Genomic DNA, 19,848 nt, shown 5'->3' with positions numbered 1-19,848 from the left:
GCCCACAAAACTGTCCAAAAACTCGGAAAATGTATAAGATACTTAGATTTACCAATTAATATTTAAACTTAATAACAATTTTAATTAAATTATTTTTAATATATATAAAGTATATACATATATATGTACATACTTTATGTATATATAATAGTACAGTGTCCTATGTCAAAAGTATGACCCTTTTTTGGAACATACTCAGGTGACACCCAAAAGCGTTTTCTCCTATTTTATTTTACTCTAAGTGCTGTCACAGTGACATAGACTTTACAATGATAATTTATACACAACACACTTAATAATTATTTAGATAATAAAAACGATATTTAAAAATTTTAAACAGAAAATGTTGTCGACCTTCACTTAAAAATAATTATCTCTTCCAGCGAATACCCTGTGTATGGCAGTATGTTACATTATTATACTAACTTTATTATTATTATTATCATTATATTATATTGAACGAACTAAAGTTATGAAATACTAAATAAATAATTACAAATGATAACGATATCTGTGCTAATAATTATATATTATTTAAAAGAAAATTAATCAAAATAAAGTAAACAAGGTAATGTTAATAAATAAAAACAATAAAAAATAATAAAATTACTATATAGCAAAATAAAATAATAAATCGTAATTATGAACAAAGACGTAAGTTAAATAATATCTATACTGACCTCTTTGAAGGTATTTATTCAAAGTGTCGTAACTACTAAAGGCTCTCGCCCAGTAGGACGTGATGACAAGTAGAAGTATTATTCTTATTATAGATTCCATCTTCTTGTGCGATAATGTAACCAATGAGCAAAAAATAAAATTGATTTAAACGAACGAAATACAGTTAAAACGATCGTGACTAACGTCTGTGACGTGTGAGAAGAACGCAGCAGGATACAAAACAAAATAAATGGTGAAGTATTAAACGAATGCTACTCTGGTAGCTAACTGATGGCGCGCCACACTCTGCGTGTCGTTTTCATAAGCCGGGCAGAGGTACTCCTGGTGGTGAGTCCTAAATACAGGCTGTGCATCAATGACATTATCGTATTAGTGTATTATATATACATTAATAATACCTAAATACCTGTGGCAGTACTGTACACGAACGAGGGACCCTATACGTCGAACAATTTACCACACCGATACGAGTACGGCAGGTGTAGAGAACATAATAATAAAATAACATAAAAAGGTCGTTTTTTACAATATATATATATTTATAAAATTATTTTTAGTAATAGATTTAGATTTCAGCGGTATACCTAGTCAATAACATATTTTATTATTTTTCCATATGAATTATTTTATTTTATTTATGTGTACAAAATATTATAATAACTTGCATTAGATAATTTAATATTTCCATCATGAATCCACGTACTATTGTATCTCATACACTGTTTGTAATCAATTAAAAACGTTTCGATAGCCGTCAATTATGTATCTTAGTTCGTGATAAATACCGTCATATATCTTTTTATCGCATAATAATGTATTATGTTTATATACTTGGCATTACAATACATAACACTTCACATACAGTAAAAAAAACATAGTGTCAAAAATTATTATTAATATTATCTCGTATAGCGTTACAATTCGACGAGCAATATAATATGATTCAGAATATTTTTTTTAAATATATTAAACATTAAAACAAATTTATTGCACTAACAGCCTTACACTAATTGATGGCCGGCTTTTAAAATACAATTTAAATAAATGTCATAGCCAGCGAACCTCCGCTCCTCCGATTTTTTTTTTTTTTTTTTTAATGCCATATTGTTGTAGTGTAGTTTACAGAAATCTCTATAAAATTGTATCATTAATATACTACAAAGTAAATCCATGATAAATTATTTATAATTGGTATTCGTAAAATGATTATTTTTGTTTGATTTCTAAGACGTTTGTATAATTGACAAATAATAAATTATAAATATATAAAATAATTCTAAAAAATAGTAAGCTTTAGAAACGGTGTAATAGATAAACATTTTGCAAGATATCTCCGTATTCCTCAATTCATATCATCAAAACTTTAAACACTTATAACTCATTATCTATTCATTTGAATTTTGATGTTATCGAAATACTACAAAAAATATTCTGCTTCAGAATATGAAATTACAAATATATGTTGTAATACAAAAAAGTAAATACATAAAAAAAATATAACGATAAAAAATATTAAATATTGTTGATTTATTTCGACTGGAAATTTTATAAAAAAATATCTTTTACAACAATTTATTTTGAAATAATAAATGTTGTTCGATATAAAAAAATACAATACAATACATACATTCCATTAGTTAAACTATTAATATTAGTAATAAGTATAATAACTAATTTATCGATGTGACAATAATTTTCAATTCCTAGTAAACAATATAATATTTTAAAAATAGGCATTTCTTTTTCTACCAATAATGCTTAAACAGCAACTACCGGGCACCGCCCCATTGAGTAGTTTTTATAATCAGACAGGAACAACTCATGCCCAACTTACGCTTTCTAAAAGGACGCCGTTAATCACGACCCGTAATGTGGACCCAGCAGCTATAACTATTTTAAAATCCATGATTTGGTAAATATCTGATCCAGCCGCCATAACGCTGATGGCGACATAACGAAACCATACACAATTCATTTTATAAAGAGAATATTATTAATTTAACATTAGTATTGAAAAAATAATAATAATTATACTTAAATATATATATTTAATATATTAATCGTTTTATTTAATTAATCGTCTTAAATCTAAAAGTTTTATTTATTATATTATTATATAATATTAAATATTTTATGATAATATACAATAATGTTTATATTATCATTATACTTTAAAAACTACTTTCATCAGCAGTTGTATTAGTTAATAATATTTTTTTTATCTAGGGAAGTTCACCCGTTATCATAAATAAAAATTGATAATATGATAAGGATGGTTTTTCTGTAGTTGTTGTAGTAGTTGTTGTAGTTGTAGTTGTAGTTATACGTCTTTTGGGCTGGATATCTCCCATTATAAATACATACATAGCTCCTTCGGGCCAATCTTGTTGCATTGGAGGGTTGTATATTAGATTTCTATCTGCCAGAAGATTCGATAGACCTTCGCACTGTCTTGGATTAAAATGCTCTGCTCTTCCCCTGCCAAGTGCCATCCGAATTACCACAACCCCATAGTTTTCGTATTCATCAGCGACGTACACCTATGGGCCGCACAGAAAAAGGTAGAAATAGAGGAAGACAATTAATGAACCGTAACTAATAATATCATTTATAAACAATATAAGTACAAGGTACACAGTATATACTCACGGCACATCTGTAGAATAACGTATTAGCTATTTCGAGGTGTTCGCCGTATGCGTTTGGTGTGTATTGATATAACGACATATACTGAAAGCCTTTCTCAATCTCTTCAATATTGTTAGGTTCCTCTCTTGATAAGCACTCGAAAATGTAGTGATTCATATCTGCAGAACAAATACAAGAGTATAAAGATTATTGTTGCGTAGAAGCCATTTTTATTGACACAAGTAATGTTTAGTGCTATATTGTGATGAACACGTTTGCGTGCATGTAAATCACATGTAAGTAATAAGTATTACTTATTATCAGAGTGATTTTATACTTGGGGATAATTATATTATACAAGGCAATTTATAAGGGAGCAACAATACTATAATAACGTATAACTTTTGTCTTTTACAGCATTAGTATACAAAGATGTAGAAATTAATAATGATATTGTTCATAAAACCTTAATCGACTTAGACTTGAATACGGGGCCTGTAACTCTCCTGAGGGCTACGTTTTTTTTTTATAAATTTAGTAGATACCTATCTATATGTATAAACATTGCTATACAAATTTCAGGAGTTCTTATATCTTGAACCATGATTGCTATTATTAAATTATCTTTAAGAATAAAAATATAATATAATATAATAATCGGCTTATGACCTATGTAAACGAAAATATTAACCCCTATTCAACAAGATCTGCGCACGTTAACGTTAATTAAAAAAAAAAGTTAGTCACCTATATAAGAAATTATACAGTGATAGATTAAAATATATTATACAGTAGCGTCGCAGTAATCCGAACGTCTTTGAGTGTATATCGCCATCGTATTATACTTATGTAGACCAATAACTGAGTATAAGTATGTTTATAATTTAAAATAATAAATTTTTAAATGTGCCTAATCAATTATTATATTTATTGCACACAAATAGTTTATAAGAAAATTCATAAAAAATTTTTAAGTTTAATTACAAGACATTTTTGTAACAAAGTCATAGATGATCCAAACGACCGGTCGCTACCCCTTCCCCAATTCCCTTCGGATTATCGCGATGCTAGGGTATATGTGTATAATATTTATATTTTAGTTTAAAACATATGTACTACAGAGTTGGTGAATGTTGGAAAATTAAAAAATATGGACATTTACATCATGATTTTAGTTAATTTTGACATAGACAATACAGGTTTGGTTAATGTTAACATAATATACAATATATTTAATTTAATCAATGAATTATTATTATTAAATACAATTATATGCATTATTTATTTAAATTACTTTTATTTTATTTTACAAAATGTTGTAAATCATTAAATCAGCAATTATTAAACACTGAAAATTAATTTTTGGTGTATAAAAAAATGTTAAGTTATTGTGTAAATGTAAAGCAATCGTACACAATGTATAATTGCAATTAATGACAATAGCAGTCCTTATATATGATAAAATATTATAAAATGTTAACTTTTTTAAATTAACTTTCAAAATATCTAATATATTAAAGGTGGTTTCCTATAATATAATGTTATTACTGCATATTATTGTATTGACATTCTGTTATCCCAATGTTATATTACTTATATTTAAATTAAATTAAATGAACGTTACCAATATTCATCAATGTCATTAAGTAAATGTCCATATTTCTTAGTGAATGTTTAAAAAGAATTCAAGTTTAATTAATACGTCAACATTCACCAATCGCGGACTTCACAGTAAAATTTATATTTTATAAACACTAATTATATTCTCGGAAGATATATTTTAAATTTCTATATAATTTGTATTTTATCTACCAAGTATAATGAAACTGTGTATTTGAATAAAAATTGGTAAGCATGCTTATACAAAAAAAAACCTATTAATAAACCTTTAAAATAAAACTTGTTGAATGTATTTTGAATTATTATTTACGTTATTTTTATTGTAATGTATTATAAGGAAACAGTGAGCAGACTTATTGCTACTGCCGTTACCGTGACAAGTAGAACATTAAATTATTATATAATATTTAAATACATATACCTAACTCTACATACGAGGGAGGAAATTAAGAGGACAACCAACCCATACACGACAGGTTATTTTCAAACCGATACATTTTAATTATATTTTATTACATAGAGATGTTATAACATAACTGATCTTGATAACTGACCAAATCGGACGAACACTTGAAACAGAATCACGGTTATTCACATAAATAAATAAATGTAAAATTTGTATTCTGTGTATGTCGTATGTGTGTCAATTACTAAAATAATAACTTGTGGTGACATTTAAAGTTACTAGAATTGTGAGCATGTAGTGCATTACAGTATATACAAAAAATACAATTAAATTTGCAAATTTTTAGAGAGAACTTTCCTAGGACCACGAACAGCTTTTAGGATCCAAGGGCGCAGTGCATTTAACACTATCTCCCCTCATCGCTATACTATATAGTAATAATGATTCGTTATACGTACTACTCATGTTTTTGCAATATGCGGGTTCGATACTTGCTTCCTCGCGACGTTCAAGCCATAGATGAAGCAATGGCACAACGCTCAATTGCCAGTCGTGATCTAAGTAGGCGCATCCGTACATCGGCGGTCCATTATCTACAAAAGCTACCTCGTATTTTTCTCTGTATCCCATTGGAGGACAATATCGGCCACTGCGTCTCTGCTTGGCTGCAACACACGAAAAGTCAAATATACATTTCCATATAAACTTATTATACTGTTTGTACACTGTTGTTATTGTTTATTTTACGGTGTGCATATACTTATTGTCATATATACCTATTTGTTGCCTAAGTTGTCTAGGTGAAACAATGTCATAATCTATAATTTATTATATCCAATATACCGTCACTAAGCTTAAGGAGTAGATGAATAATCTATATAATCTGATTATAATGATTATATAGCTTAATAGCTATAGGTTTCGAAAATTATAGGATAGTTATATAGTTACATATAGTTTTTAGCGTTAGTAGCTACATATATAGTTATCGCTTTATAGCGGACCAAATTAAAAATCCATCTTATACACAGTGGTCTATAATCGGAAATTGAAAATGCGTATTTTGTATATTTCGTCAATTTTAAGGGTAAATTCATATTTCGGTGAAATATTATGCGTCTTTAACAGTTTCTAAAAAATTGTTTTATTTTAACCTATGATGTGTTTTAAATAATATTAAATAAAGAATTCAATATTATTCAATGTAACTTTTTAGTCATATTTTTAATAAATTTAGTTTTAATACGATGTCAAAATGACAACCAGTTTTCCACCATATTTCGAATATTATCTATACATTTATTTGTCTATATTTTATATTTGATTTTATGCATAGTATACTATAGATTTTTTTTTAATTTTTAATAATTCTTTTCATATTTATCAAAACTGTGATTAGGGTTATCGGACATAATGTCAATAATTCTGTACCTACAGTTTATTAAATACGTATGTCACAATGTCATTTAGTGCAGGCAATTTTTATTATATTTATTTAACACACACTTGCACGCCAATCATGATCACTGCTAGTATTTGGGTGCACGTATTTCTATCTGTAGTAAACAATTTTCGAGTGACTTCCTTGCGTTATCGCCCACCATCATGATTCATGACTGTCAAACCCCGCCACAAGTTACTACTTTATCAATTAAAAATACAATTTCTTATAAATGTTAAATTATAATAAATAATTCATCGCTCGTCAATTATTTTACTGAACGACTATTTATCGTAGACATTTGAACTATAAAATATGGATAGATAAATAGGTAATATAATATTGTTAGGTAGATAGACTTAATTACTTTTTTAGTCAACATTCATTTTTAATTTGTGTGTATATTTATCAGCATACGACGTTGGGAGTAATCGTCGTATACGTTATTTTCTTTTTCAATTACCATCTATAAATTACATACGCAACGCTCTAACAAAACATGTTTACTCCCCAATCCTGTACCACCGATTATCGATGATTGCTTTGTAATATACATAATATATAGTAACAACGCCCACATACATTGAAGTAAATTCAGTCCTGCGTGTTTTTTTTATGTTGAACCATATAAAAATAATTGTTGAGACTCGTTCGACGTTGCTACCTGTTGGATAACAGTGATGATTATAAATGTATGACCTACTTTGGTTCGAAAAATCTGACACGAAAGAATGCGAGTAACGACCTTCGTCGTGTAGGGGGATGTCTAGCGACTAAAAAACTACCTAGAAGGTTTTAATGTATCACAGTACAAATCTTCTCAACCTTTTATATTTTGTTAAGGAAACGCACAGATTTACTTTCTATTGATACTTGATTAAATAGGTAATCCGCAACCAAAAAAAAAAAAAAGAAATACGTCATAATATAATATAATATTATTAATCATATGTATTCTATGCAATTTTATCATTTAATTTTAGATATAGTACAATATGTATTGAATAATCAATATTGTTTGGTTAAATAATAAAGATAATTTTTAAATTTAAATTTATTACTTATTTTTCGTTCATTATTATTTTACGAACATTGACCTATAAAAATATTTTTCAACCTATGTATGTTCTATAAGTTGGGAAACGCTGATATAGGTAACATATATTATAAGCTATATAATTATACATAATAACTTATTGTACCGAAATCATACAATTTAATCTGACCACCCTAATACACACACACACACACACACACACACACACACACAAACTTACGACTTACGATTACACACGTGCGTGTGTATATAAAATAAAAACCTATTATTAATATAAATAGGCAATAGATTATTTTTGACCTTGAGACTTCATGCCCACCACATAATCCTAGCCCCTTTCTCCGACGTTAAAACTCCCTACGGTCTTTTTTGACGAATTACCACGATCACAAACCAATCACTCTCTCTCGCGCACGTCTTTTCTCATATACAGAAACCGTAACATTTCCATAAAAGCGTACAATAATAGTTTAGATAATTATTTATTATTATTATCGAGATGGATGGGAGCGAAGCAAGCCTCATTTTTAGTAATTAGTATTACACCATTACTCCCCCCCCACCTTCCTGGTTATACATAAGTTATATTATAAATAAAATATTTCGTACGATTTTTATCTTAATGCAGTAACAGATAAATAAATGACTAGTAAAAATATTAATTTATATATACTTAGCCGTCTCCACTAAGAATCGTTTTTCCTCGAATACAATGATTAACCATTAAATTCAAATTTAACACCCCTACTCAATAATAATGAATCATTATTACAATCGACAATCATTATTAATGATGTATACATTTTACTCATATTATATTACATCAAAACGTTTTCTCATATTTGTCTTTACTCATTATTAGATGATATTATGTACAACAATAAATGATATACAGCACACATTAAGAATTATTTAGATACAAAAAACCGTATTTAAAAATTATATATATAATATTATATTTAAAAAGTAATTACCTAGTCCAGCTTATACTCTCTGTATATTATATTATTATACTATAACATTATTATTATCATAATATATTAAACGAACTAAAATTATGAAATACTAAATAAATAATTACTAACGATATCGATGTCAGTAATTATAAATGAAAACATAAATCAAATACTATTTAATAAATAGTATTTTATATACTGACTTTGTCGGGCCCCGTATTTCCAAACGATTGTTCTTAGTTGCTGCTGTCCAGGAGGATGTGATGATAAGTAAAATGGAAATTCGTATTATCGATTCCATCGTATTGCGGAGTTATTCTGCAGAAAACGAACTGATACAAACAGTAAGTAAAAAAAAAATAGTGAATTTAATCGGATGGAATAAAGTCAAAAAAAATCGTGGCCTAGTCTGTGACAGGCGAAAATAACGTAGTAGTGCACAAAGCGAAGAGTGAAGTATAAAATGAATAGTACGGTTATCTAGCTAAATGATGTCGAACCACGGTCTGCATTCCATCTTAAAAGTATCGGCGGCAGTGGTAGTTGGGTGGATCAAACACCGGCTGTGCGTCGAAAGCATGACCTACCTGTACACGAATGAGGGACGCTATACGTCAAAAAATGAACGCCACCGTTACGCCTTACGCGCGTGGCAAGTGTAGACTGTAGAGAACATTATAAAATAATATAAAAAAGTTATTTTTTACCTACGATATATTGATAAAATCTCAATTATTTTTTGTAGTAGATTCCTTAATCTTATAGGTGGTACCTACTATAGTCATTAGCGTATTTTATTATTATTTTTATTTAATTAATACTAAGTACGAGGAAAAGGATATCATAATAGGCTTATATTAGATACTTGAATATTTCCATAAAAAAATCCCCGTTTCTTGTACCTTTCATGTACCTTTTTTGTAGTCCGCTGAAAACGTTTCGATATATGTCAATTGTATCTTAGGTAGTTCTTAGTTCATGATAGATAAGATCAATAATATTTGTATCTCATAATAACGTATTATGTTTATATACTTACAAGCTATAAGTTACAAGTTACATCAATGACTTCGTAATATATTAATACATAACTCTCCGCGTGTAGTAAAAAAAAAAAAAATGAAGTAACAAGTAACAACAATTATTATTGATATATTGTTACCTATAGTGTTACAATTCGACGAATGATTCAAACAATTTTTTATAAACATTAATACATTCCTACTAAGTTGGGCCCTACGCTGACTACACTTATTAAAACGAATATTTATGTCTTATGACATTGAACATTATAAAAATACCTTTAACAATTGTCAATAAAGTGTGCATCGACATGCTGGACATCTTTATCGTATTATTTTACTCTAGAATTTTTAAATAATATTTTTTATTACCACTCACCACAAAACAGTATATGTTTATAAATTATAGACGGGTATTATATAATTTTTAATTAAACACAGCCATCATATAAAAATATATCTTGTTGCATTTTTCTCCGTACAAAAGATTACTAATTTCCGTCAGATTAAAAACTTTACATAAATGTGTGTAATGTTACCAAACTTGGCATTCAGGTATATGTGACACTGTAGGTACATATTATCGTGATTCATCAATTATAATTGATTTCTGACTCGTATAGCCAAAGCTAATGAAAAAAAATTAATATAGGACCCTATATCTATATCTACATATTCGGCACATGGAATCATTACATCGTATTAATAATATTATTAAAAACGAAAATTATCAACACTAGAATATACCCATTACAGGTAAGAAAATAATACTAAATTAGTTTACATTAAACCTTTTAATTAGATACCTTTTTATCTAACCGATATATTCTGGAAAAGTATACATTCACCCATAGGCGTGATGATGAGGAATAATTTATTGATAACTTATTTGACGTATTATAATATTATGTTTGAGAAATAGGGGTTTTTTTTGTTTTGTCTGATGACTATATTGGCTATCTTCAGAGGCGGATTTATTTTTTTTACAGCTATAGGCACCAAACAATTTCCGCCCCTACAATAGGTGAACAAGTTACAATATCCCCTCTAAAACACCTACTCTAAATATTAAATTTATAGACAATAATAGTGGACATCCATTTGAATTTTTAGACTATTTTTTTATTTTTATTATTTTATTTAGCCTACTTTTAAAAATATCAATGGATTTCCACTGAATTTTAATAAAAACCTATAGTGATAATTTTTATTCATTATAAAAATATAAACCATCAATAATAAAACAAAACTATAACTATTGTTAGGAACATTAAGTAAAAAACTACAATTTACAATATTTTTTATAATACAAATTAAAAGGCATGTTTAAATTAAACATCTTAAAGAATCTATATAACATCAACATATCTACATCTAAACTTAACTTAACTATTTTAATTTTAAAAATTGACGTCTTGCTTTTTGATTTGCAAATTTATTTTTCCCTGAAATTACGACGACGTCGATTCCCCGACAAGAATAATATTAATAACCATTGTTCGTTAATATAATATCACCCATAGTCGACCGTATACGTATTAAAAACACGGCGACGCGGGCTCTGGGTGGACTATATACCTTTATCAACGTGTTAAGAGGATGTCAGCGCACCGTTTGCTTTCTCTCTCTAGCCCACGTGCGACATAGACAAAACGCATTTACGTAGTCTGAGTAAAACTCGCTCAATTTTGGTTCTAGAGTAAATATACCTATTATAAAATTAAAGGTTGATAATATTTCTGAGTACAAGACGATGAGTTTTTAAAAAAAAAAATTAAAATGTTGAAAAGTTAAAGGTTATTTAAAAATATTGTAATTTATAGCTAACGATATAACTAACTTTGTATTGAAAATTATAGAAAAAATTTATCGTCTTGTACTCAGAAATATTATTAAAATTTAGTTTACTCAGACTGCGTAAATGCGTTTTGTCTATGTTGCGCATGGGCTAGGGAGAGAAACAGTGCGCTGACGTCCTCTTAAATTAAAATACTTAAATATAGTATTATCAAAAACTGTTTTCTACACAGTTTTTCACTATATTTATAATGACTATAAATTATAATGGACCAAAATAGATGGATATACCATATTATACTATGTATAAATATGTAAAATATAAAAAATACGCACATTATTAATTATTTTTCGTAAATATACTAAAATTAATTTTTCAATTTTTTGTATACATTTGATGTTTTTTAATAAAACACTATAAAATTTGCCGCCCTAGACAGTTGCCTAGCTACAGTTCCTAATGGGAAATTCGCCTCTGGCTACCTTAAAAAAGTTATATTTTATTTATTTACCATGGCCTTGAATCTAAACTTCTCTAGTGTTCAATATGACAATAATTAATACTTATTATTATTATCATAATTTTTTTCTTTGAAAAGATTGTAGTCTAAACTTTCGATAAACATAAAAACGTGCATCACGTGCAATATGAAGTTGTTTGTTATTTTATCCGAACTACGAATTCATACCAAATCACAAGGTGTCGTAGACCTGATTTTCATACACGTAGAATATAGGTGATAGCTGGTGGGTGTTATATTTTTTTCCTTTAGTTGGTCCTTACAATTAAAACGTAATATTATTCACCTAAAAAGCTACTAAGATCCACTCTTAATAAAATGTTAAGCTGATTTATGATACACGAACCTCGAAATTTTGGTTCTCTAATACTCTTTGAATGGGCCATCGTATTTAAAATTGTTTATCCGTCTAGACGATAATGTATATAGGCGACACGCCTGTTGGAAACGTGATGTTAATTATAAGCAGGGTTGGGAATTAAAAAAAAGTGTTAAATATGCATACGAGTATATGCACTAAAACAGTCAAAATATGTATTGAAAAATTCCAAATGTTTGTATTAAAAAAAAGAATGTTGAAATCAATAATTAAAAATGGCTTATAAATAAAAAGAATAATAATAATCAAAATTAATAAATTTATCTAAGATTCGAAATTATATACGGATTACGAATTTGTAGATTTCAAAACATTCAAAACAATAATGATTTTATAATCGGGTAACAATTTAAGTTAAATACCTCACTACAAAGTATAATAGTTTCATCGGATGACAGAAAAAATATTAATTTTAAGAAATCATGAAAACATTGAAAACATACATTTATATGCCCAAACTCAAAAATATGTAAAATATTATTATTTCGTTATTGAACAATAAATAAGACTCCACAAAATTTTTCAAAATCGATTTTTTTGTACGGTGTACCTAGCAAAAAAACATTTAAATGCATTAAATTCACATCCCTGCAAATTATAAAATAATAATTTAAACATTTTAAACGATTAAATTGAGTTTTGTATAAAAAAAAAACACAATATATGTGCATTCCTATACGAACATCATAATGAAGGATGACAAACTTGATGTCGAATTTTCTAAAATATGCTCGGTATTCCTTTATAGAAATTAAATTTCAATTAGATCGTAAACGACTGTTTTTTGTATAAACGATGTTTATATATCCATTATATTTGTCTAGACAGTTAATGCATTGGTGACACACCCAAGGATATAAAATGAAAATGTTAAGCTATTACATTTCGTTTTTTGTAAAAAAACACAATATACCCATTACATTTTTCCTTTATGGATTAATAATCTACGGTGGTTTGCTGTCAAACAATAGTCCTTATAGTTATAAATAAGTAACATATTTTTATACCTTAAAGAATTTTTCATAAATTAACCGATCGTCCCAAGCTGTCATAATATATATTATTATTTATTATAATACAGAACCGATAAAATCGATCAGATATGTTAACTGTTCATAAAAACATTATACTTTCGATTCCGAAGAAATAATTGATGGGTTAACAAAAAAAAAACGTAAGAAATAAGATTTTATTTTGTGAATTATTATTCATTAAAAAAAAGTGTTATTAAATAATTTATTTTTAATGTTCTATAGAATAATAAATTAAAATAATTTGTTACTTAGAAAACTTTGTATTAATGGTTAAAGTCTTGACTATAAAAATTACATATTTAATACATTTTCAGCGGCAAAACAATTTATAAATTTTCTAGTTTCTTATGAAATTTGAACTTCAAATGGTTATAAAAAAGATCTGCTTATATATTTTTAATATTTTTATACGGATAAAAGAACAATTGTTTTGGAATTTAGCATTAAACTTTTAAGAATTTTGACCCACCGAATAACTTTATCAAAATTCAAAGAAAAAAATATAAAATTGCTCATACCAATAAATAGCTCAAAAAGAATCAAATTATTTTGAAAATTATATCATGACGTATAGAAAATGATAATATAAGTATTAGGTAAAAATAACAACTATTTTTTTTTTTAATTACAACAAAAAAACATAGGTAAGTTGTTTGAAACAAAATACTAATTATATATTTATATGAGTGAAAAACCTGCAATATTATCAACATTTGAATTTCAAACGGTTAAAAAAGATAAATTGACCATCTCGTAGTTTTTTTTAATATAAATTGCAAAACTAATGATTATGAAGAACCTAACAATAAATTGTAAAATTAGAGATACAAACAAAATATTTTTATGAACTTCTACCTACAATATAGTTTGTAATTTTCGGGATTTTGACGAATTTTATCAAAATCCTAACTTTAAATAGGTACTAGATCCCATTTGCTATCCAAAACCACCGTCAACGTTGAAAATCGAAGAATATCATATCGAATAGATATTTATTTACCGAGTATGTATCTATCATACCTACCCATTTACAAAAAAACATACGACATTGAAAAATCAATTCATCGTTCCACTCAAAATCTAAAATCTTAAATCTAAAATTTAAAATATCTAAAAATAACTCTAAAAGAGCCAACATATTATAAAAATAATTTTATCTAATAAAAGAATAATCATTTAAAGTTTAAACATTAAGTGAATATATTATGTAAGTATTTACAGTAATTCGTTTTTAATTATATTAAAATATCAAAAATCGTTTGATATAACATAATTATTTTTCAGATGAATATGATTTTTCTGTAGACATTTTTTTCTTTTTATTAGGTTTTTAAAGAACCTTGTATTATTTTTTCAAATTTTTGATATAAAATGAATATTTATCGTTGTACTAGATTTAAACGTTTACAATAAAATATTGTGACTTTTAATTTTTGATATTTTTAAAATTCTAAAATTTATAAATTTACAATATGCTAGACTAACAATAATAGTGATTGAATTATAAAAATATACTTATTGACCATTTCTTATATCAAATTTTGTAATGAACGCTAGTATGACAATATTATTATATTATGGTTAGGTACACGTCATATTTAGGAAGGCATCTAAACCTAAGTACTCTGGTTATTTATTATATTCACATACATAATCAATACTGCAAGTTTACCATGCTAAACAGCATTATAGGCTATATAGGTATCTATATATAGGTATTGCAGAGTAAGTACAGCACTGTTAGCACTACAGCTGGCAGGTTAGCGTTAGAGTTACCTTTTTTTTTCTGTTTGAATCGACGACGTCGTGATAACCGCTTACACATTACTTCCACGAAAGCGTTAGACTGTTAAGAATTACCTATAATAATTTATGCATATAATAACACGAGTAGATTAAATGACAATAAAGAATCGATAATTATTACTGTAATACTTGTGTATAAATCTTTAATTTATTCGCTCGTATTAATTAAGTTCAGATAAAATTTAAATAATAATTTTAACCGTGTACCTACCTATTATTAATTTAACTCGTAAAAACCTATTTTTACAATTGGTAATATGATATTTATGTAGTTGCAAATTTATTCAAGAATTATACCTAAGAATTTTATCATCTAAGACCTAAGTAATACCAATATTTTTATTACGAATTGAATTAATTTTTTATAGTTAATTATCCAGATGTATAAACACGGCGTGTACCTACCAATAAATACGGTATACAATTAATTCGTCTTGTAAAAATTGACTTTTATAAGTATAGTGGCAGTGGAAACAATTAACTAATATCTCTCGACAGAGCCAATAAATTTGATTTGGATCAACAATTCTGAATAAATACGCGTGTCGATTAAATTTGAAAAATCAAAAATAGATAGTTTTTGTGTTAGTACCTGTCAATAGTTTTGCACGAAAGCATTGTACGCTCAAATAAAATGTTTTCCTGTATAATAAAAATATTTAGAACAGAACTTTTGTTATACACTTACATAACATTATATATTACAACATATTGTATGTTGCATAGCGGTAATACTAATACATAGATAAGCCGAAGTCATTATCAATATCATTGTGTCCTTTTGTCGTCGGGATAAAAAAAACATCAATACCTCCTAAAAATGTATCCATTTTCATTTGTTTATAGTATTCAGTGATAAGGAGTAACGATACGCCTTACGCGATAACGGCACAGAAATCAAAACACAAACAGTGTGATAAGAAAATAAATTAATGAACTGGATACTGAATTAGTGGATAATTTTTTTATTTAACCAACGTTTAACTATGAATACCGTTCGGGAATGTCTCGTATATCCGTCTTTAAAGTGCCCGGCAGTGTGAGGAGCTATGTAGGTACGCCATATCCGGAATTTATAGCTCATTTCACGTTATTGATTACGAATTTTCGATGCATCTTAATAGGTCATTGGATACTTCATCGACAGACTCTGTTGCGCTCTGAAATGACACGATGAGGATTGCAGTTCATGTGTATTCAACATGTTAAACGGTAATGGGAGAAATGTCTGTCATGTTTCCGAGGGAATTGTTGGCAATCGCCTTGTTGTTGAATGCTGTCCGTTCAAACGACGTGCCTTGCGACAAGACCCGGACCATCTTATCCCAGGCTAATGGAATCATCACTCATGGTCCACCAGGAACAAATTACTCACAGAACACTCACTGTGAATGGTTGATTAAAGGTAAGTTACTTTGGTTAGAGGTATAACATGGGTTTGTAATTATTGGAACTAATCGCAAGTCTTAATTTTTGGAATAATTTATTTTTCAATTATTGTTATGTCCCAATTTCTGTATCAATAGACAATAATAATAGTTAACATATGCAAATAAAGAATAGAATAACTTGTTTTTAGTTACCTTACTGTCTTTATTAAAATTAAATAGTACTCATTTTAAATTACTTACTAAAATACATTAATACTTAATATGTGAAATTGGTATCATATAATGAAATAAATATAGCATTGTTCATTGGTATTAATTTATTTGATAATAGCTATAGCTATATTAGTTATCACCATAAATTCTAAATTAATTCAGTTCAAGGCTTAAATCATTATTTATTAATCACTGGTAAAGTAATAAGTCATAACACTCGTAACTAAACCAGACTTATTGTTACTTAAATCTTAGTTTTTATTTTGTTTTTCAATTTTATGGTACCTTATTAGATGCTCTACTGTTTAGTATAGAATGTATTTTCAACAAAATTATTGGTTATTATTTAAAAAATTTAAAAGTTGCCAGTTTTTGGTGAAAAATTATTTAACTTTTTTCAATAGAGTTAAGTAATATTTTTCTCCCTATTAACTTAAAGCTTTTAGAAGTATATAAATTGTAAGTTAACTATTATATTATAAACTAATTTTCTTAACATTAACTCAATAACTTAAGTTATTATTTTTTTATATACTTACATTTATTTAAACACTTATACCTTTGCATAATTTTTAATGATTTTTAAAGTTTCCAAAATATTAATCCTCAGCCACTCAAATGGTTATTGATTGAACAAAAATCCATTTTTAGTTTAATTCAATTTATTAAGTTATTATCAGACCCGTAGCTAGGGCTTGGGAATACTGGCCCAGGCCAGGGGCGCAACGAAAAAAGGGGCATAAAATTCAAAATAAAATATACCATATATTATACTAATTATTAATAACATAAATTTTATTTAGAATATGGGCAAAATAATTATACTAGAATAGCTACGCTATAGTACTTTATTATGGCGTATTGTGTACAAAAATATTACAATTTACAAGTGTTCACAAAATAATACACATCATTATAATATAACACCGAGACACCAGTGCCCGAATGATATTTTAAGAACTGTTAGTTGCCGATAATGTGTTATGTTTTGTGTAATTGTTAATATAATGATTTTCAAAATCGATTATTATTATTAACTCATAGTTGCATGTTTAATTTAAAATTAGGATTCTAAATGTTTTATTTTTATAATTTAAAGACCTTCATCAATTTATTCATATTTATAGGTGGTAGATAACTACTCCTATTTTAGTATTTAGTCTTTTTATATCAGTCCATGAAAGGAAAAACTTGAGAAAGAAGTTTTAAAACTGAAAATTATTAAGAACTATCTAAGGTCTACAATGTCACAGGAAAAATTGACAAATATGAGTATTATATCGATTGAACACGAATTGGCTTCAAAAATGTATTTTAACATTATAGATAAATTTTCTACTAAAAAAACACGAAAAGTGAAATTTTGAAATGTATAAAAGTATAATTATCTTTTAAATTATTATATAAGGTTATAATAAGTTTGGCAGTGTTTTTTTTCTTATTAAATATAATAATTATTATAATAGCTAATAAAAATAAAATAAAATAACGAATGTATAAATCTTTTAAATGTGTAAGTACGTGAGCGAGAAAGGGGGATAAATAATTTTTACAAGGGCGAAAATATGTTAAATGGCCAGGAGCACAAATGAACATTGCTACGGCTCTGGTTATTATAAATATTTATTAATTCAATATTTATTTGTACTCTACTTAACTTTGTATAAGAAGTAGTTTTAAATTGCTTCAAGAATATGGTATTTAGCTAATGGATTAATTAATTAATATATTCTAATTTATGTTTTAATAATAATCCTAATAACTATATAGAAACTATATCTTGATTCCTTGATCATGTGCAAAATACTGAGTCTATGATAACAGAAAAAGTGGTACATTTAGTTAATCTGAATAGCCAGATTGTAATACACTGTACAATTAGTTGGTTGTCTAGTCTCAATTAATAGGAAAACATCATATTTTATTACATAATTCATAATAACAATTTATATTTTGTGGTAAAATTATTGAACTTTAAATCTTAAGTAGATACAATATTTTTTTTCTATTTTGTTTTATCTTATAGTTCTTTGTAATTAGGCTAATAAAAATGTAATTTTTGGATTTTAGACCATATATTTTAGTGTTAAAAAAAAATCATTATTTATTTCTTATTCTGTCTAGTTAAGCCTTGATAAATAAATTTACTGTTAAAACTGTACAAAAATGTATTGATACTTGATACTGAATTGATTTCATGGTGAAAATATTCTTTTTAAATTAAATTTTTATATAAACATTTTTAACATTATTTATTTTCAAAATCCAAGTATTAAATGGTTTACAATTTTAGAAAGGGAGAAAGTAGATAACTGCTCTGCTGTAAAGTAGCCAGGTTAGGATTAGGTGAAGGCTATCTATCAGTCTATATTACTATGAATATTTTATAACATATTTATGTCTATGACTATTATAACGTAGTAATTTATTTGAGTATTACTAATAAGAAAAGTTCAATAAATTTTTAACAAAAAAATTGCATTTAATATATTATTAATATTTAATTATATACAGTAAGTTCTGCTTAATGTGATCACATTGGTTCAGATCGTTTTGATTCCATAAAACATATTTTTTTATTAATGAGTTTATATTTATGTGTATTTTTAAAATTAAATTAAAATTAAAATAAAGTATAGAAACTATCTATTTTTGATTGTACTTGAGAATCTACTAATTTCATTTTCATATTAACCTGAAATTAAAATCCATACTCAGTTAATATAATATATACATGATTTTTAATTATTTAAAAATAAATAAATAATAATGTATGTACATATTGCACATTTGTGCCTATAACTTTTTGAACAACTGAAAAGTATCGTTTTCGACATATTTAAGAAAAGCTCTTTTTAACTTTTTCAAAACAATTTTTGTTTCTTTTTAGTGAAAG

General features: G+C 26.8%; 2 protein-coding genes across 3 annotated transcripts in view; one reads left to right on the top strand and one right to left on the bottom strand.

Moving 5' to 3' along the window:
* Window positions 1–2,888: 2,888 nt before the first annotated feature.
* On the bottom strand, window positions 2,889–16,051 carry LOC132927181 (uncharacterized). The gene is made up of 5 exons (XM_060991661.1): window positions 15,941–16,051; window positions 15,319–15,402; window positions 5,794–6,000; window positions 3,331–3,488; window positions 2,889–3,221 (listed from the first exon to the last, which is right to left on the bottom strand). Exons 2-5 carry the CDS (start codon window positions 15,365–15,367, stop codon window positions 2,904–2,906), a joined length of 732 nt encoding a protein of 243 aa, XP_060847644.1. The 5' UTR covers window positions 15,368–15,402; window positions 15,941–16,051; the 3' UTR covers window positions 2,889–2,903.
* Window positions 16,052–16,265: 214 nt separating this feature from the next.
* Window positions 16,266–19,848, top strand: part of LOC132923917 (multiple epidermal growth factor-like domains protein 8) — a 28,902-nt gene continuing 25,319 nt past the window's right edge. Inside the window, exons 1-2 of one of the 2 annotated variants that reach the window (XM_060987923.1) lie at window positions 16,266–16,403; window positions 16,473–16,753. In XM_060987923.1, coding sequence (XP_060843906.1) covers window positions 16,564–16,753 — 190 coding nt within the window. In that variant the 5' untranslated portion in view covers window positions 16,266–16,403; window positions 16,473–16,563. The remainder of the gene's footprint in view (window positions 16,404–16,472; window positions 16,754–19,848) is intronic. The other variant, XM_060987922.1, reaches the window with a different exon arrangement.

The sequence above is a fragment of the Rhopalosiphum padi genome, chromosome 3 (genome assembly GCF_020882245.1).
Source record: "Rhopalosiphum padi isolate XX-2018 chromosome 3, ASM2088224v1, whole genome shotgun sequence".
Taxonomy (NCBI): Eukaryota; Metazoa; Arthropoda; class Insecta; order Hemiptera; family Aphididae; genus Rhopalosiphum; species Rhopalosiphum padi.
Note: the sequence above shows the minus strand (reverse complement) of the source record. Positions and strands in the feature narration are given on the sequence as shown.

Excerpts from the sequence above, each read along its gene's own strand:
- LOC132927181 (XM_060991661.1), bottom strand. The coding sequence starts at position 15,367 with ATGTGTAAGCGGTTATCACGACGTCGTCGATTCAAACAGAAAAAAAAA. Across the intron at positions 3,489-5,793 it reads ATATTGCAAAAACATGAGTA|ATATGAATCACTACATTTTC; the intron begins GTACGTATAACG and ends TTTGTTCTGCAG. Across the intron at positions 3,222-3,330 it reads CGTTATTCTACAGATGTGCC|GTGTACGTCGCTGATGAATA; the intron begins GTGAGTATATAC and ends TGCGGCCCATAG.